A 19,671-nucleotide genomic window follows, 5' to 3' on the forward strand; every position below is an offset into this window, starting at 1 on the left:
TGTGGCACGGAGCTCCAATTTGATTTAGTTCTGAAAAGTTTATAAGTTTGAATTATAAACTAAATTGAATTTACTTTAGCTAAAATAATCTAACAAATTTGGCATAAACCTACAAACTGTAAAATTGAAATTCTAACATCATAGCCATTAAAGTGTAGAGTAAAAAACTTGAGCAACTTGTTCTGAGCCAAACTTATCTAAATTTGATTAGGTTTATAGAAAAAAGTACCAAATCTACAACATCAGACTAATTTCATTAAATCCCTTAGGAATTATGGATTGATATTTCTTTGATATTATGGAATTTATATATTTTCTATAAATTTAGTTAGTGCTAGAGAGGTTTGACTTTAGACAAAACAAAAGTTTTTTTTTCGAAAACAGACGAAACAAAAGTGACTAACAACTACAATAGAGCGAGTATTTGTGTTAAAATGTTAACATAAATGCGGTACTGCCTTGGGGCTGCAGGAATTATATGATAGCCGGAAGCTATGCAGAGTTGCAGGCTGCCAATATGACCCCCCCCCCCCCCCCCCTGCACTGCAGCCTTAGAGGCCTTGATAATCTAATTTTATTACATGACATAGATGCAAACTTTCTCTGACATTTTTTTCTGGAGAACATTCCAGCATTCATACTAGAGCACTCATAAGGCCATAATTTTTGCTGATGGGTGTACGATCAGGTATGAGTATGTGCTTCTCGGCAGTACCTGTCTGCTACCTCCACTAGCAGTTCTGAGAGCTCCCTTGGCTTTGACAACATCAGCATGTGATCAGCTCCCTGCAACCCCCTCATCTCCGCGCCGGGGTTCCACCACGCCATCCGCCGCTGGAAGTCAGCCGACCACGACGCGTCGTCCTCGGCGACGACGCACACCCGCTTCACAGCGCCGTACCCCTCCGCCGTCAGGACGTTCCCCTTCAGCACCACATCGTCTTGGAACCGCTGCGATGGCCTCACCATCGCCATTGCCAAGGTCAGATCCTGCATCGCACCGTCAGAGGAAACGGCCGGAAGGTGACTAGAGCCCATGCCACTTGTCAGGGATTTGCATTTCAGGAACCAGTGGCCATTACTGTCACCTACCTCAGGAGGGCTGAGCTGATACAATCTCGTGGCCAAGTACTCCGGCCCTAGCAGAAGTGTCTCCACCGGATACTGAGGATTGGTGCTGGCGCCGAATGTGCAATCCATGTAGAAATCTGGCCCCGTTTCTTGCGAAAACTAGCATATTTGCAGGAATCGCTGTCAATTAATGGCGATGTTGAGCTTTTTCGTAAATACTAAATACAGTACCATGGAGCTCGGGGGAAGCGGCGTACCTCTTCGAGGACGAAGGTCATGGGCTTCCCAACGGCGGGCATGGCGGCCGAGGCGAAGACCGCGACGGCGACGCTGTCCGGGTACCTCTCCATGGCCAGCGCGAGGCTCAGCCCGCCGAAGCTGTGTCCGACGAGGACCGCTTGCTCCCCCGGCGGCAGCGCGGCCACCGTGTCCAGCAGCGGCCGGCTGTACTCCTCGAAGGACGCCACCTCCTCGGCGCGCGCGGGGCTGGCGCCGCACGCGGTCATGTCCAGCGCCGTGACGCGGTGGCCGGCGGATGACAGGGCGGTGGCCACCTTGTACCAGCACCACGCGCCGTGGCCGAACCCGTGCACCAGCACGAAGTGGTGGTGCTGACGCTGCTTCTTGCCGCTCTCCATGGTCTCTGCGGTTAGACGGATCAGGGCGGCTTGCTCGAAAGAACACTTCTATCGGAGGAAGAAGACTAGAAGAGGACATATGGTGATAATTCTTCTTTTCTTCCACTGAAAAATATTATTTATTTATTTATCTATTTTCAAACTTGTCCTGTTGTGATGAGTTGGTAGATGTAGAATCATGTTTCAATGATTGAACAACCAGTTTCCTTTTTAAAAAAACATCTCTCTCACTCTTATATTCAACCTGTTGGGCTGGTGGATGGCTGGTGGGTGGTGGATAGTGGCGGATCAAGAATCTCAATTTAAGGAGGCTAATTTTTCCTTTTTTTTTCCTTCTCACTTTTTCTTCTTCCTCCTCCTCCTTTTCTTCTTCTTCCTCTTCATTCATGGTTGAAAATTATTGGGGGGCTCCATTGGATCCATGGGGTAGTGGGAGCTCTAGCCCCCTCTGCCCCCACGTTGGATCCGCCCCTGGTGGTGGATAATACTAATTTATTGTGAGAGAAAAATACTGTTGGCTGACAAGTAATTTGTATTGATTTGGTCTGTTTTGGCTAACCAGCCAGCCCAACAAACTGATTGAGTGCCTAGTTATCTGCTAACACATTTTATATGGTTAAATCTGTCAGATTTTTTATACATGCTGGACAGTTGCAGCACAATCCTAAAGCATAATCAAACTTAGGCCTTGTTTAGTTTCCAAAATATTTTGCGCAGTATCCATCACATCGAATCTTCGGACAAATGCATGAAGTATTAAATGCAGTTGAAAAAATAATTAATTACACAGTCTAACTAATTAACACAAGCTGAATCTTTTAAGTCTAACTAGTCAATAATTGAACATTATTTGTCAAATAACAACGAAATGTGCCACAGTACCAAAAACCCAATTTTTTTCACCAACTAAACACACCCTTATAGAAATTTGATAGAATTGTACCAAAAAAATATGTTATCAGAAAATAAATAGCAAAAGTCTTAAAACTAAGATTGTCTCGCAGGGTGACGGGAGGGGGCCGAGGGGCGACCCCTGCCGGCACCCAAGCCCCCACGCGAAGCCTCCTCCTGGCCGTCGCCGTCGCCGTAGGGTGAGCGACGGCGACGACCTGCGGCGGCACCAAAGTCTGCACTCGCTCGCACCTCCGCACTTCTCGTTTTCCCCTCCTTTTCCCGCTGAGCTGATCCCTCACTAGAATCTCCATTCAACGGGGCGGACGGCGGATCCGGCCTCGCAGCACCCGGATCTACCCCATGGTGGCGCGGGAGGAGCCGCCACGTTCTGGTCTATGGTGGAGCAAAACCGGCGCCGTGACGCGGTGACGCACTGGATTTGATTCTGGTCGCATTTATCTAAAGAGGAAGAGAAGCATTTTCTGAGAAGCAAATGTTGGCATGTAGAGGGACTGGTGGCCTAGTGCTAGAGCTGGCTTATTAGCTGTTTTGTGTCAGCTGTTTCAGTTTTAAACTTTGATCGAACGTTTGGTGTAGCTTGTGCTAAGCAGTCTGTGCATTGCTATTCTTTTGTCTATGGGCTGTCAACTGTGAGAGATCGATCGAGGCTGAATTTTCCTTAATCTAAAAATATTTTTCGCAAATTGCTTGGATTAAATTAAGAAGATCAACTATCCATAAAAGGAATATGAGGTAGCTCTCTGGCAGTCTGCCGCGTCCACTCGGCACGGACGAGGACGAACGCCTTCAAACCGTCGGCACCGGAGCTGATCCCAATTAACCTCCAGCTTCTGCGGAGCCACGAAACTGAGATAAACCAAGCAAGATTTTCCGGCATCTTATTCCATAACGACAGTGCTCAGCGTGCAAGCTGGCTTGTGTTCCCGAATCACGACATGTACTCCAATCTACTAGTAGAAGCAACAAGATTAGTTTCCGTACGTTCTAGTCGTATTTGTTGGCTATCCTGAGCAGGAGGTCGCAAAGTTCCCTGGGCCTGGAGCTCATGACGGCGTGGTCGGCGCCGGCGATCTCCTCCACCTCCGTGCCGGGGCTCATGGCCACCATCCAGCGCTGCATCTCCTCGGTGCTGGAGCCGTCGGCCTTGGCCACCACGTACACCTTCCTCACCGACCCGTAGTTGCCGGCCGTGAGCAGCGCCTCGTCCTTCATCACCGGGTCCTCCAGGAACTGGTTGCCAGGCCTCACCAGCAGCTTGGCCAGGGTCAGGTCCTGCAAGCATGCATTTGTGTTGCACAAAGCACAAGTCTTGAACTCTTGATCATGTCACCGAGCACGGATGTATGAACAGTCAAGAGAACGTCGGTCGTGTACCTCTGCGGGGCTCTCCTGGTAATACTTCTCTTCCATGAATCTTGGACCCATCAGGATTGCTACTCCATTTTGCTGTTGCTGCTGTTGATGGCCACCGTTTGGCAGTCCATGAGCAGGCCTTTAGAAGCAGTTCTTCGCATGAACTGCCAAACAAAAAGCTTTGTAAATTGAATGTTTCTTGATGCGGCCATAACGACTAGTCTGTGACGTGTCCGTTGGAACGGTGAGCTGAGTGTGCCACTGCTCCGTGACGTGTCAGTTCGTACCTCCTCGGTGGTGACTCCCATGTGCTTGCCGACGCAGGGCATCGCCGCGGCCACGAACACGGCGGCGGCGACCTTGCGCGGGAACCTCTCCATGGCGAGCGCGAGGCTGAGGCCGCCGTGGCTGTGGCCCACGAGGACGAGCCGCTCGCCGCCCGGCGCCGCCGCGGCGACGGCGTCCAGCAGCGGGCGCGAGTAGTCATCGAAGGAGCGCACCTCGTCCAGGCGCGCCGGGTGGGCGCCCGACGCGGCGAGGTCGAGCGCCGTCACGCGGTGCCCCGCGGCCCGGAGCGCGGTGGCCACCTTGTACCAGCACCACGCGCCGTGGCAGAGCCCGTGCACCAGGACGAAATGCTTCTTCTTACCGCCGCCGCCTTCCATTGCTGATTTTCTTTACGTGCGGGTGTGGGGTTCGCGATCAATGGATGCTGTCTGCTTTGGATTCATGGCCTTGCAAGGGTTTGATGTTTATATAGAGGTGGTGATGGTGTGCGGGCCAAGAGATTAATCGTCTCTTTGTGTTTCTTCTCCTTCAAGTTGATCATCTCATCTTCTGCTGCAAGAAGAAGAAGAAGAAGAAGCAAGCGTGGACTGTGGAACCAACTCATAGCAGCTGGCTTCTGCTGACTGAATAATGGACAGTTCTACATTGAGTGGGTAATGCGCGCGTTTAATAATTATAAGATAAGAATCAGGATTCGCTGATCCATCCACTTAATTTTCAAACACAAAGCCGTCAGCAGAGGACGGTGGAAGCAAACGCAAGCATTTTATTCCATTTCACGACACCTAATGCCATGGATCAAGATGGAGTGCTTGCTGCTGCAAATAGAAATAGCTGCCTGAAACGTTCATTGATCTCCTGCTCAATCGTGCTTGTTGGCAATCTTGACCAGAACATCACAGAGCTCCTTCGGTTTGGAGATCATGGCCATATGATCGGCTCCGGCGATCTCCTCGACTTCCGCGCCAGGGCTCAAGTCCACCATCCGGCGCTGCATCTCCTCGGTGGTGCTGTTATCAGCTTTGGCGATCACAAACACCCTGCTCACCGACCCGTAGTTGCCATGCGTGAGCAGCGTCTCGTCCATCATCATTGGGTCATCCATGAACTGGCTGCCGGGTCTTAACAACAGCTTCGCTAGCTCAAGATCCTGCACACCGGATGATGCATGTCTGTCAGTTTTCTGAACTCTATTCATTTCAGCACATACAGAAATTTCTTTTGTTTTTCAAGGGGAAAGGACGTCATTATATTCTATTCATTGTGTTCGTTTGATGGTTATCTCTTTTATTAACATATATATCATTAATAGAATATAATGACGTGTGTTCACCGTAATTTGTGACAAAGTAGTTTTGTTACCTCGGTTGGGCTTTGATCATACACTCTGGCCGCCAATAAGTTAGGGCCAAGTAGAACTGCAGCTCGAGGTCCTTGCTCTGTATTCAGAAGCATCGTTTCGCTGTCCATGAAAAAACCTGGTTCGATCGTCTCCATGAACTAGCACAAAGAAAGGGTATTTAGCACTTACAGGTGATGCATAATAATCTACAATGCAGAATCAAAAGCGGCGAAAATGACTGCTGTACAATTTAGTTGTATGTGAAGCATTTCGCAAAAATGGTAGGAGCTGTTCTTCTTTTCATATGAAACCGTGGCCAATCGAGTAACCGAGTCATGGCAGCGGTGATGTTAGCATAGCACTGAGTGACCAAGAAAGATTTTAGCTAACCTCTTGGATGGTGATGCCCATGTGTCTGCCGACGCGCGGCATGGGCGCGGCCAGGAACACGGCGGCGGCGACCTTGCTCGGGAACCTCTCCATGGCGAGGGCGACGTTGAGGCGAGCCGCTCGCCGTCGGGCGCCGCGGCCACGGCGTCCAGCAGCGGGCGCGAGAACTCCTCGAACGAGGCCACCTCGTGGAGGCGCGCGGGGTGCACCCCGGACGCGGCCATGTCGAGCGCGGTCGCCCGGTGCCCCGCGGCGCGCAGCCTCGCCACCACCTTGTACCAGCACCACGCGCCGTGGGACAGGCCGTGCACGAGGATGAAGTGCTTGTCACGGCCGCTCTCCATCGCTGCCGGAGCTCCAGCAGACGCCTCGACTGCCGCCTGGTCCTCGCCAACACCAACACGGCAGCGCCCTCAGCCCGGCCCTGTGCCGGTGAGCCGGTAGGTGACGCCACTACAGGAGGAGGCGCTGCTGCAGTTTCCTTGTGCCTGACGGGCCCTGTATGGCCGTATAAGCAATCAGGAAATGGCTCCAACTATTTAAGGCCCATTAGGAAATCTGAAAAATCCATATATGCAAAGTCTATTTTGGTTTTTCCTCGAGAGTGACGTTTCGGAATCATTGCGGCAGTAATTCATCGCATGCATGTCTCGGGAGTGAAAACACATGCAGAGAGTAATCAAATCCGTAATAAACACCGGTTGTTTTTCCCCCAAGAAAAACTAATGATGGGAGTGCTTTTCTTAGTATTTGAGCCAAACAAAAATAAGCCTTCCATAGTTGGATGGAGGGAGTAGCTGTCAGCGAGTCCCACACCTAAATTAATCACCTTAGTTTTTTAGGGCTTTCGCATCACGTGGCCCACTGGACAATTATTGCCTCATCGGATTTTTCTTTCGAAGTACAAGAACTATGGAAATATTTCGACCTGGTTGATTTGGTTGCCCCCACAACTTAGTCCCTCTGCTTTCCTAGTCACTTGACCCACATGTGGTCCATTGATTTCTTTTTTTTTTGCCTAATTTTGGCTAAAAGTTAAAGCTTTGTTCAATTATACATGAACTCATTACGGATCAGAAACGATAGAAATAATAAATAACATAACAAAAGATTGGTGTTTATTTTAGGTCAGAAACTAATTACAACAAAATAGACTCAACAAGATCGGTATTAATTCCACACCTTGGGACTCATGGATTGATTCTCGATCTCTTAATGTAGCTATCATGAGTATATTTTATTTCGATTAGTTTCCAACACAAAATAAGTTCAATTTTTTTATTATATCTCTTATTGCTTATATCATTCTCAGTCCGAAATAAATCCATGTATAACAAGAAGCCTGTTCGGCTGGGCACAAGTGGCTGGGGTGGAGCATGTTTCTTGCTGCCCGCCAAAGCCGCACTCGCATCGCATGCTCGCCCGGCGGCACCAGCAGCGGCGTGGTGGCCCACCCACGCGCTTGCCCGGCGGAAGCGCGGCGGCATGCACGCGCATACTCGCCCCGGCGGCAGCATTGCGGCCCGCACACGCGTGCTCGCCGGCCAAGGGGGCTGGGCTCGAGCTTGCTAGGCCGGGGACGGGACTCTGGCCAGCTAGACCTGGGCAGGCGGCCTGCCGCCGGTGGTGCGGCACGCTATGCCCGCAGCATCGCTGCGCCGACCTGCTAGCGGGATGTGATGGAGGTGGGGGTTGAGCAGGGCGGCACGTATGGCTGGCGGGACGGCAGTGTCTCAGCCGCGGCAAGAGAGCAGTGGAGGCTGGAGGACTGCTGGCCTGCGGGGACATGGTGCTCACAGTGCAGAGCGGAGGTGCGGCCGGGAGCGAGGAAGAAAGTTGATGGAGAGGGATGACAAGTGGGTCTGATGCATCATAGAGTGGGATAGAGGGAGACTAGCAGGGGCAAAAGTGTCCATACAAAAGTACGTTAGTTTTAGGATGCCTAAAAGTGGGCCCAATATGTCTTCCGGTGTCCATAATGGCGTATTTCAAAGTAGGGAACAATTGTAATGGTATTGGCATAGTTTCTTGAATAATAATGGTGTGCTTCAAAAACGACGAAGTTATAATAGCACAGATCCAATTAACCCTAAATCTTAGGCCTTGTTTAGTTGTGTTCATAAAATTTTTGAAATAGAATCTTTGCACATTTGAAGTATTAAACATAAATTAATCACAAAACTAATTACATAATTCATCTGTAAACTACGAGACGAATTTATTAAAACTAATTAATTCATCATCAACACATGTGTACTGTAGCAATTTAGTATCTATTCATAGTCTAGTTAGACTCATTAGATTCATCTCGCCAGGGCCGTATCTAGGCCCGCGCGATCGCACAGGGCCCCAAATTTCTGGGCCCCCCAAAATATAATGAGTAGAGCAAAGTGCACACCCGGTCCTTATACTTGTCTGGGTGTATCACCCCGGTCCATAAACTTTCAAAACGACTAAATAGGTTCCTAATCTATGTTTTTGTGCTGTTTAAGTCCATAATGGTGCTAACCGAGAGTTAGTCTATGGTTATATTTGCAGATCGCCCGTCAGCTTGGTACAGAAAGATATCCCACATTTGCTCTTGTTCTTGGACACTGGCGCCACATCTTGGCCACAGCCGCCGCAGGTTGCCGAGCGTGAGGCTGTGGCCATCGAGGGCGACCGCGAGGTTGAGACCGCCATGGCGAGCGTGGACGTGGAGCAGGCTATCACTGTCGGGGCCTGCGTCTTGGAGGCGCGCCGGCTGGGCTAACACCGCGGCCAGGTCCATCACCGTCACGCGGTGACCGGCGACCTGTTCGTGAGTGGCTTCCTATATGTTTTTTTAGGAAGACACGGGGGGGGGGGGCGATGAGTCCCCACCTATAATTATATTCCATAGATGCCGGGCGACCGGTGATGAAAGTTTTGCGCGGAGCGCAGTTACAAAGTTCAGTTACATACGGCAACAGTGCCGTGAAAATTGAGCAGGAATGAAGCGGCGAGGGGCGTTACATGACAAAGAGATTTCTCCAGTGTTTAATGTCACTACGTTGCGAAGCGGGCAGTCGGCAGCTCCAAAGCTCAGCGGTGTCGTGGCAAGAGGTAAGCAGGCGGCGGAGGTTTGGAGCGCGATGTCGGAAGACCACCTCGTGACAGTGCAGCCAGAGTTATCCAGCAGCATAGGAGGGTCATTGTGTGAAGGGTTCTTGAGGGACCGCCAGCTTGAGCCTGCACCATCCAGAGGTCGGCAACAGGGGGGATGAGGGACGGTTCCCAGCCGATGTGCCGCCAGAAGCGCTGTGCAAAGGGGCAGCCAGAGACCAGCTGATCCGCTGTCTCCGGGGAACGATTGCACAGCTCACAGACATCGGAGTCCACAATGTTCTTCATCTTCAGGTTGCTTTTGCATTGGATGCGCCCTTGGAGAAGAAGCCAGGCGAAGAACTTCACTTTAGGAGGAGCATGGTTCTGCCACACAAACTTGTAGAAGGCGCAGGTGCCATCCAGAGAAGTCGCCAGCTTGTATATTTTACCCGAGATCAGGCGGTGGTCAGTAAACTCCAGTGGGCTACAGCGCTTGTCGATGCCGACCGTCGGTGTCCAGGCATCCAGGATGAGCTGAATCGACGCCAGTTCGGAGCGTGCCTGGCTGCTGAGCCGCGGTGCAAGGAAGCACTCCAGGCCGGCAGAAGTGACATCGTGGAGTGTGGCCCCATGGTTGAGGACGTGACTGTACAGCACTGGAAAGGAGGAGCATAGGGGGGCGTCGCCGGACCAGCAGTCCTCCCAGAACACTGTGGCGACTCCGTCGTGAACGGCGATGCGGGTGATCTGGCGGTAAGCAGGCAACAGAGAACGGATGGCATCCCAGTGTGCGCCTTGGACATCGCCTTCCAGTGTGTGAACATCAACATGTCGGCGTACCCAAGTGGCCCAAGATGAGCCAGCAGGATGGTGTAGCCGGTGAAGTAATTTGAGCATCAGACACGCGTTCTGAACTCTGATCTGTTTGACTCCGAGCCCGCCGTCTTGCTTGGAGATGCAGACCTTGTCCCAGGCGATCAGGCACTGTGAACCATGAACCTTGTCTTGGCCAGACCAGAGGAAAGCACTGCGATGTTTATCCAGAGCGTCCACGGTCCCGGCAGGAAGAAGAAGAGCAGACATAAGGTGTGTTGGCATGCCATCGAGCATGGCGTTGAGCAGGACAAGTCGACCGGCATGGTTGAGCAGGGTAGTTTTCCAGCCAGCAAGCTTCTTATCCACCTTGGCAATGAGTGGGGCAAAAGCAGCCAGGTTGAACTTGACATTGGAGAGTGGCAGGCCCAGGTATACCTGAGGGAAATCAGCACATTGACAGTGGAGAACCTTGAGTAGACGACGCAGCTGTGACTCTGGAACTTGCATGGGGACGACGGTGCTCTTGTGGTAATTGATTTTTAGCTCGGTGGCGGCAGAGAATGAGTCCAGAGTGGATTTGAGATTGATGACATCTTCAGTTGTAGGTCGGATCAATATGAGTGTGTCGTCGGCGTACTGAAGCACAGGGCACGGCGCTTCTATCAGCGGGTGGCGAGCAGCCGAGCTGTCCTTGATTAAGCATTGGAGAACATCAGCAACTAGGATGAAGAGGTAGGGGGACAATGCATCACCTTGTCTGAGACCGCATTTGCAGGAGATCCAGGGGCCAGGACAGCCATTGACGAGTTCCGACGACCGAGAGGTCTCCAGTATTTGATCCATCCAAGTGAGCCACAAGGGGGGAAGCCTCTGGAGAGAAGGATCCGATGTAATCTGCCCCAGTTAACAGAGTCAAATGCTTTTGCAAAGTCAAGTTTGAGAACCAGGGTTGGCTGCTTCCGGCGGTGACAGCATTGCACTAGCTCAGTGGCGTAGACGAAGTTCTCGGAGATAGAACGGCCACTGATGAATCCAATCTGATCAATGTCAACCAGAGACTGAATCTGCTCTTGCAGACGGGTTGTTAGGATCTTGGTTAAGATTTTGACAGGGCAGTTCTGAAGGGATATCGGTCGGTAATCAGAGGGGCTGGTCGCGGCATCTTTCTTCGGCAGAAGCACGATGTGCGCTCTATTTATGCAGTCAAGCTGCGAGGTGCCTGCGTGGAAGGTGTTGAGGAAGTGCATCATGTCTTGACCCACAGTTCTCCAAGCCGCCTTGTAGAAACCAGGACCAATGCCATCCAGGCCCGGGGTGTTGTTGGCATTCATGGAGGACACAACATTTAGAGCTTCATCGTCGGTGAAGGGGGCAACCAGAGGAGCAGCCTAAACTTACTGTCACTGAGATTAGAGGCTTGCCACATCGAAGTCCCAAGTGACAGAGTCGGCCTCCCCAAACAAACTGGAGAAGTGGGCGGTGAGGGCAGCCGACTTTGCAGCATGAGAGACATGGCATTGCCCGGCCGCGTCCACAATTGTCTGGATCTTGTTCCGTCGTAGGCGCTGGGAAGCACGAACATGGAAGAACTTCATGTTTGCATCGCCTTCCCGAATCATTCTGAACTTCCCCCATTGTTTCCAGTAAGCAGCGCGCTGTTGCACGAAAAGAACCAATCGGTCCTGGCAAAGTGTGCGCAGAAGGCGCTCTCCTGCACACAAGGAATGAGCCTCTTCCAATAGATCAAGTAGCAGGATCAAGAAACGGCAGTTATAGTAAATGGAGGGAGGGGTTTTGTGTTTTTTCTTCCAAACCTTCGCTTCCTGCCGGTAGGCTTTGACACGGGCAACCAGGGTACGAGCAGCATCGTCGTGATGTTGAGCAGCCGACCAGGCAGGCAGAGTGGAATCGAGGAACAGGGGGGTGTTTGAGCCAGGCATTTTCGAAACGAAAAATGGTGGAACGCGGGATATCAGTGTAGAGGGTGAGAAGGAGAGGGACATGGTCGGAAGTAGAGAAAATACGGGAAGTGAGAGTGCAGTCAGGGAACAGGCAGCTCAAGTCTGTGTTCAGGAAAGCGCGATCTAGGCGGGCGAGAGTTGGAGAACTCCTCTTGTTGCTCCAAGTGTAGAGCCGGTCAAGGAGGGGAAGCTCGAGTAGGGCGAGGGAGTTGATGCAGGTGTTGAATGAGTCGGCTAGAGAGGAGTTGAAGTGGTGGTTGTTCTTATCTGAGGCGCAGCGCAGGAGATTGAAGTCACCAACCAGGAGCCAGGCGCCATGGATGTTGGTGGCGAGATCACGCATTTCGTGTAGGAACGCGTCGGTGAAAGAGTGGTCGGCAGGGGCGTAGATGTTGGTGAGGGTGAAAGTTTTGTTTGAGGAGGTTGAGGAGAGGGTGACAGAGAGGGAGTAGCGGCGGGATATGAAGTTTTGCTGTGAGAAGGAGTTGGAGTTCCAAGCTGTGAGGATGCCACCACGAGTGCCAATGGCGGGGACGCACAGGTGAGAGTTGAGGGAGGGGGGAGGAAGGGAGGGTGTTGCGAGGGTGCGATGTCGTGGAGCTTGGTCTCCTGCAGGCAGGCGATTTGGGGGGAGGAGAAGGAGATGGCATCACGGATGTCATCGCACTTGACGGAGGAGCCCAAACCGCGGACGTTCCAGCAAAATAAAAGGTAATTGAGGCGTTTGGAATTCATGTAAACCAGGTGAACAACATGACAAAGAGAGGGAGACGGGGGGGTTACAACTTGAAGGAGAAAACAAAAGCATAACGAAAATGACACTAGAGGGACGCCTTATGCTAGGGGAGCGACGACGGGTAACTTGCGCCATAGCCGGATGATGCGCCGGAGTGACTCGGATCGAAGGAGTCATGGGCCAGACGGGCTACCACCAACGGTGACCACAGCCACGGCGTTCTGGTCGGAGCAGCTGAGTCCGGCGGCCTTGGCTAGGCGGCGGAGGTCGAGAGCGCCGAGCAGGTGTTTGCGCTTGAGGATCTTGCGCTCGGCGACATGCTTCTTTAGGGCGGCGAAACAAGGAGCAAGGCTCTCGCGGAGGGCCTTGCACTGCATGGCTTTGCTCGCGACATCGACGAACATGCCGGAGGTCTGGCTAGCGATGGGAGAGCTGTTGCGTGACGCTGCGGCGGCTGAGGAACGAGGGCGGCGACCGCGACCGGTGTTGGCTGGGTGGATGGTGGGTGAGGGAAGGGGAGTTGGGGGTGGCGGCGGCGGTGGGTCAAGGTCGTGGTCAGACAGCGACGCATGGGAAGAGGCAGGTGAGGAGGCAGGGGAAGGTGGCGGCGGTGGGGGAGTGTTGTCTAGCGAGGAGTGCCATGGCAGCATGAGGAGGGGGACGGACGGCAGCGGGGCTGGGGGGGAGCCGCGGTGGGGGACGGAGGGGAGAATGGGCGGGAAGGCAAGGAGGTGCAGTGCGGTGCGAAAGAGCTCGGCAACCTCGTCGAGGTCGTGGCGGCGTCCGAGCCCAGCCCAGAAGCCACCGGGCCTGGGAGGCCCGCCAGCGTGCCGCGGCCCACGAAGCGGAGCAGGAAAGAACGGTCCGGGCGGGCCGCGCAGCCCATTTCCACCATTGGGCGGCGGACGGCGGAAGAAGGGGCGCAGGTTCCCCGTGTCGTCAACCTGCTCAGCCCGGGGCCAAACCCTAAGGGTTTGGACCTGGAAGCTGGTGCCGATGCGGTCAGGGTTGCCGATGAAGATGTCATCCGGCAGGTTCCCAGGACGATGACGCTCGAGGATGACGCGCACAGATGAGCAGTCGGCCGGCTCACAGTCCGGGTCGTTGGGGTCATTGGCGAGGCAGTCCGGATCGATCTCGATGATGTTGCCGAGCTTGTGGAAGGCAGCACGAATCCCAAGGGGGGTCCAGTGTTCGTTCGGGAACTCGGTCGCCGCGACAGCGACGAGCCAGGGGGGGTGGATGGTGAAGCGGTTTCCGCCCTCCTCCAAGCGCTCCAGGTCGAGACGGCCACCGTCGTGGATGATGGGGGCCACGTCGATGACCACGTCGCGTTCCGCCCTGGAGCGAAAGCGAAGGCCCATTGTACCGCGGGAGGAGGGGAACAGCTTGAAGTGGACACTGTTGGCGACGGTGTAGATTGCAGCGCGAATGAAGGGAGCGGGGTTGACGGTGGGGGCCTCGGAGTTGACGAAGGCGTAGGCGGTGCGGTGAGCCTTGTCGAGGTCGCTCGGTGGCATCCACAACACATCGTCAGTGTTGGCCTCCGAGGCAGCAATGGATGGGGGCGTTCGGGGGAGCCGAAGGAGTTGATGAGGTCGTCGTCGCCGAGGTCCTCCGGATCGGAGTCAGCACCAGGGACTGCGCCAGGAGCAGCAGGTGGGGGTGGAGCGGCCGGGCGGACAGGAGAGGCAGAATGGGGCGGAGAGCGGCTGCTGCGCGAAACGGCAGCAGAGGCGGGGCGGAGTGTGGGCGCGTGTGAGAGGAGGTGACATGGATATCTAGTGTGAGGGCCGGAGGGGAAGGGAGGTGGGGTGGGGAGGACGGTGGTGGGAGGGTCGGGGGAGGAGAGAATGCGGTGGAGCATGCTGGAAATCGGGAGGGGAATGGCTTGAGGAGGCGATGAGATGCAGGGGGTTGAAAGCAGAGGGGAACGGGGCAGGGGAGACTAGGGGGCTTGGTGGAGGGATGGAGGTGGGAGGTGGTGGGGTGGGGGTGACGGAGGTGAGACGGTCACTGTCCGACGGGGAGAAAGGGACCACGGTGATCGGAGAGCGGCCGGCAGGGATGGGGACCGTCGGCCGGCAGGGCCAGGGGTTGGCGCGGCGGGGTGGCCATTGAGAGGCACGGCAGCGGTGCTCCATGTGGCCGGAGGCACCACAGCGATGGCAGCGGATGGGGTCGCGGCAGGCGCGGATGTGGTGGTCAGAGGCAAAACAGCACCAGCAGGCGTTGGGTGGGCGGGAGAAAGGTGCTGGGGGTGGAGTAGGTTTTGGAGGCGCCGGAGGAGAGGAGGCTGCTTGTAGGTAGGAATTGAAGGCCGGCGTTAAAGGGGAGACAGGGGGAGGACGGCATTGGGCTCGAGGACGGCGATGGCGGTCATGTCGCGTGAACTGGAGCCAAGCGGGGAGGCGCACGTCGAGAGAGGAAGAGGGAGAAGAGGGGGCAGGCTGGAGGAGTCAGGACCATTCAAGACCAGTAGATACGCAGATCTTTTGCGCATGCCGCAGGCAGGCAGGGGGTGGGGGGCAGTCGGCTGCAGGGAGGCAGCAGGCAAAGGGAGGGCAGAGGCATGGATTGGGGAACTGTTATGGGGCAGACGAGTTAAGGCAGGTGAAGTGCAGGACACGGGCGGTTGGTTGGGAGCAGTTAAGGCAGCTTCTTCAACCTTGGCGAGCTCAGCAGCGGCAGTGGAGGCTGCAGCAAGGGAGGAGTGGACGCGGATGGAGGACGAGGCCATGGTCAGAGACCCGTGGAGGGAGTCGAACGTCGCGACATTGGCACTGGCGACCCGAACGTGGAAAACCCTAGCATGAGACGAGACAGCACGCAGGAAAACAAGGGGGCAGTGAGATTGAAGTTGACAATATTGGTAACTTGAACCGAGGACAGAGAAGGGGAGGCCGGCAATGGAGTTAGCCAGAGAGAACCCGCGGTGGAGAGGGAGGCAGCAGTGGAGGGAGGGGCAGCGGTGCAGAAGAACTCGCGGAGGAGGAGGTCTTGGAAAGCGATACCTGGTCGGAGCGCAGGGCAACGGACGATGGCGAGACATCTCCCCGGCAGCCCGCGGCGAAGCTGCGGCGGCGGAGGAGGAGTGGGGTTTTGGGGGGTTGGGGGTGTGGGGTCGGTGGTGGAGGGTCGACGAGTCACTCATGGGTGGGTGGCCACCGGCGAACGAGGCCCGCCGGCGGGGGGTTCCCGGCTGGGGGGGCATCGCCCAGTGGGGGCTCGCTCATGGGGCTCAAACCGAGATCAACTTCCTTGTGCGATCCCTTCCTGTACGTGATGGTGAAGGCTGACAGAATCACGCCGGCAAGAGCGGGAGGGTGGACGCACGCGATCACGGTGGAAGACACGAGTTTTGGTGCTGCCAAGCGGCAGCGTTTTCAGTTGTTCATTGCTGAATTTAAAGCCTAGTTACAGAACTAACCGCGGCACGTTCGTGCACACGATGTGCCATCCCACACCACTGGGACGTGGCGCGCAACGAGCGCATGGTGACCACGGTGAGCCGCTGCATGCGCGCTAGCTACAACTAACAGAAGCTAAAAGTTAGGAGTACTAACTATGTACAAGATCCGGCAACAGGCTTATCTAACAAAGGCGCTGCCGCTCAAGGAGGGCTGCAAGGTTGAGGTGTGCCGCAGCTGGTGAAGGTGCTGCCGCTGGAGCAGATGCACGCTAGGGGCCTGCTGTGTTTTGTTCAGAATTGCTTTCGGATGTTTTTTTCTTTTAGTTGGATGTAAGAATGGTACATGTACAGGCTGATGAATAAAATTTGGTTGAAATGTGAGTGCTAATTGCCTATGTAAGAAAATCACAAGATTCGAAATCTGATTGCCATTTGCCTGTGCAAAAAAAAATAGTGCACAATCTATCAATTGTTTTGACTGAAAGAGATGCTGCTGCATCCAACAAAGGAAAAGGTCTAAACTGACTAACGGTTTATCATATTCAAAAGATAACTTTTGCTAAATTTTGTACAGACTTCTTAGGCACTACTCCCAATCTTTCTAAACAAGCTGATCCACTCTAATGTTAGCTGCTCCCTTGCATTCAAGATTTCTTAGCTGCTGCTCCCTTTCTTGGCTTCGAGTTCTTTGCAGGTGCTTCATTTCCATCCTTGGAGCTTGTTCCTGCAGCCTTCCTCTTCCTACCTACCAGTCTACCACTACCAAATCTGATGAATCGAGAAGAAAAAGAACCGATCAAACTCACCATAAACAGGGGCAGGTGCCCCTCTTGGCCGCAGCGTCGCCACCATCCTTGTGGCCACAGCATCAGCGCTCTAGTGCTTAGCCACCCGCCTCTCCTACTCCCAAGCGTGGAGGTCCTCGCTGCCCTCGCCGCCGTCCCTTCGGTCTCCCGCATCTCGACGCCCTCGCCGCAGCCCACGACGACGAAGCCGAAGGGGTACGAGCGACTCAAGTCATGAAGAGGGAGTCCAAAATGGGGATTAGCGAACCTGCGCCGCGCCATCTGTGTCTATGGACTTAAACGGCACAGAAACATAGATTAGGAACATATTTAGTTGTTTTGAGAGTTTATGTACCGGGATGACACACCCAGCCAGACAAATATAAGGACCGGGTGTGCACTTTGCTCTAATGAGTATACTAGGTATAGTTATATATTAAACTTTGTTTTAGTTATCTTTTACCCCAGTACGAAGTAAACTGTAGCTCAAATATGTCATATGAGAGGAAATATATCGCTTGATTATTGTCTTTCGATCGAATCCGCAGACTGCAGTGCAATTTTTTCCGCTTCCACCGTCACCGCTCGCCAAGCACGACACGAATCGTGACATCTGCACTTTCACCTTCCGTACTTCATTGGGCATTAGCAGAATGCAGCGACAGCACTAGGGCCCAGTTCATAGTTTCGCACAGGGCCTCCGAATTTGCGGTACGGCCCTGCATCTCGCAATTTACAAGCAGACTATGCAATTCGTTTTTTATTTTATCTAGATTTAATACTCCATACATTAAAATGCATTTTCAATGTGATAGTTTTGTTAGTTTGAATTTTACAACCAAACAAGGTCTTAAGTTCTTAACCAAACATGTCCTCTCGTCACTGCTCTCTGACTGGTGACCAATAATTATCCGTCCAAGCAGAGCATGTCTATTTGACTAGTGCATTCGGAATGGAGAGATCAATCGTGGCCTCCTTCGAGGCTGGGCCCTTGTGCTCGTGTTGTGAGCTTGTGCTTGCCGGATGGCGACGGTGAGTCCATGACAATGTGCAGCCGCAAAGTTGTTGCTAGACTGACACTGCCTCTCAAGCTCAGTTGCAACTGCATGCCTGGAGGTAGGATCTTCACTTCTTCACCAATCGCCGTCGCCGTAACATTGAGGGAATTTTGGATCTTCAGTTCTTCACCAATCGCCGTCGCCGTAACATTGAGGGAATTTTTCAGAGTGCTCGTTCAGAACTGGTAGCATCGTGGGAATTCTTCAGAGTGCTCATTCAGAACTGGCTTCACATAGCATTAGAAAAGAAATAATTTTTTCGTTAAGAATATTGCCCTTTGCACTTATCATTCTCTTCGTAACTATTGGCCCGTCCGTCAATACATATGATTCTGACAGATTCAATAATCTTCGTATCTAGCGATCTGTTAAGAGTGTGTAGGTCAAATCCAGGCCTGCTAGATCAAAGCCCGAAGGCATCACAGCAAGCAGACATGCAGACCTTTCCATCTCCGTACACACTACCATGCTTCCTTCCTGTTTTAGTATCCAGAGCATCGGCTTATTGTGCACAGATCACAACACTTCTTGTTATTAGGGTGAACAAAGAAACAGAAACACCATTAAAAGCAAGATTTTGGAGGTGATCAGATAATTGTAGTCTGAATTTTTGGTCAACACTAGAGTTTCTGTGAAAGCTTATCATCACATCAACTGCCCAAAATTCTGTCTATTTTCGTAAAACCCATCGGCAGAAGATGAAAAGCAAAATCAAATGAATAGACGAGAAATCGCATAGATCTTGGAAAGCTCAGAAGGATCCATTGGTTTCTCTCGTCAGGAGTCAGAAAATAGGTAGGTATTTTTTGGTCATCACAGCCTCCAATCAGATCCAAGGACAAACGAAAACAAGAACTAAAAGCAGACAGAATCCAAAGTAAAATCCAGAGAAAAAGTGTGGAAATCCTAATGAAAAGAAGGGCCTGTTTGTTTCCGCTTTTCTGGACTTCGCTTTTATGAGAATCAGGATTCTGAGATAAGCGAGCTGTCTGGAGAATCGGCTGTCTAAATAAGCTGGGTGTTTGGCAATCCTGATTATTTTGAGCCGATTCTCTGAGCTGAGTGGTATAAAGTCTGAAATACCCTTGAGGCTGATGATATCTCATTTGTTTGCTAAATACGAGCAGAATTCAATAATTCTTATAATTTTTTATAATCTTGACTACATAATTATATTACTATTATGTCAAATAGATTAATATCACAATTAGCCCAAGAGATGTACCAGCACTAATTTCTAAACATTGAGTACATAAATGATGGATACAACTAATTTATAAACTAAATCACGAAACCATAGCGGTAGCGATCGCATCACGAAATGCATTCATATCGACATCATCTCCAGTACCACCATCGTCATCATAAGTTGGATGAGGACTATCAGCTTCAACGTCTTCTTCAAAATGCGGATCTTCTAAGTCGCATTCCCTAATGAAATTGTGAAGGGCCATACAAGCAACTATAATCTTGGACTGCTTGTTAACTGGATAACAGGGCAAGTTCTTGAGAATACGCCACTTCATCTTTTGAACTCCAAATGACCGCTCAATCACATTTCTAAGGGATGAATGTGCATGATTAAACACCTCTTTCAATCCCACTGGTTGGTGACCATGACGCCATTCGGAAACATGATACCTTTGCCCCTTGTAGGGTGCAAGAAATCCTTTTCTATTAGGGTATCCAGAGTCAACAAGATAATACTTTCCTGCATATCAAATTTATGTCATGTTACGTAGCAATGAGTAGCAATGAGGAATTATTGATCGAAAAATAAATTGCCCGCAACTTGTTCTTACCATGAGGAGGATGCGGAAACTGGTCCTTGTATGTGACT

The 19,671-nt window shown here is 52.4% G+C and overlaps 1 protein-coding gene, 3 non-coding genes and 2 pseudogenes across 4 annotated transcripts; all 6 read right to left on the reverse strand.

The window, feature by feature from the left end:
* Positions 1–560: 560 nt before the first annotated feature.
* LOC120676928 (probable esterase PIR7A) lies at positions 561–1,793 on the reverse strand. The gene is made up of 3 exons (XM_039958274.1): positions 1,329–1,793; positions 1,093–1,230; positions 561–990 (listed from the first exon to the last, which is right to left on the reverse strand). The coding sequence occupies exons 1-3, from the start codon at positions 1,707–1,709 to the stop codon at positions 685–687; spliced, it is 825 nt and encodes a 274-aa protein (XP_039814208.1). The 5' UTR covers positions 1,710–1,793; the 3' UTR covers positions 561–684.
* Positions 1,794–3,488: 1,695 nt separating this feature from the next.
* LOC120672238 lies at positions 3,489–4,669 on the reverse strand (annotated as a pseudogene).
* Positions 4,670–5,063: 394 nt separating this feature from the next.
* On the reverse strand, positions 5,064–6,470 carry LOC120672239 (annotated as a pseudogene).
* Positions 6,471–18,205: 11,735 nt separating this feature from the next.
* Positions 18,206–18,312, reverse strand: LOC120677114. Its single transcript, XR_005676178.1, has one exon. It is a non-coding gene; the product is annotated as a small nucleolar RNA snoR100 (small nucleolar RNA).
* A 100-nt stretch (positions 18,313–18,412) lies between these two features.
* On the reverse strand, positions 18,413–18,487 carry LOC120677100. The gene has a single exon (XR_005676164.1). It is a non-coding gene; the product is annotated as a small nucleolar RNA Z155 (small nucleolar RNA).
* Positions 18,488–18,574: 87 nt separating this feature from the next.
* On the reverse strand, positions 18,575–18,657 carry LOC120677079. Its single transcript, XR_005676144.1, has one exon. It is a non-coding gene; the product is annotated as a small nucleolar RNA R41 (small nucleolar RNA).
* Between the last annotated feature and the right edge of the window lie 1,014 nt (positions 18,658–19,671).

Source organism: Panicum virgatum, chromosome 5N, assembly GCF_016808335.1.
Source record: "Panicum virgatum strain AP13 chromosome 5N, P.virgatum_v5, whole genome shotgun sequence".
NCBI classification, from domain to species: domain Eukaryota; kingdom Viridiplantae; phylum Streptophyta; class Magnoliopsida; order Poales; family Poaceae; genus Panicum; species Panicum virgatum.

Excerpts from the sequence above, each read along its gene's own strand:
- LOC120676928 (XM_039958274.1), bottom strand. The coding sequence starts at position 1,709 with ATGGAGAGCGGCAAGAAGCAGCGTCAGCACCACCACTTCGTGCTGGTG. Across the intron at positions 1,231-1,328 it reads TGACCTTCGTCCTCGAAGAG|TTTTCGCAAGAAACGGGGCC; the intron begins GTACGCCGCTTC and ends CAAATATGCTAG. Across the intron at positions 991-1,092 it reads ATCAGCTCAGCCCTCCTGAG|GATCTGACCTTGGCAATGGC; the intron begins GTAGGTGACAGT and ends GGTGCGATGCAG.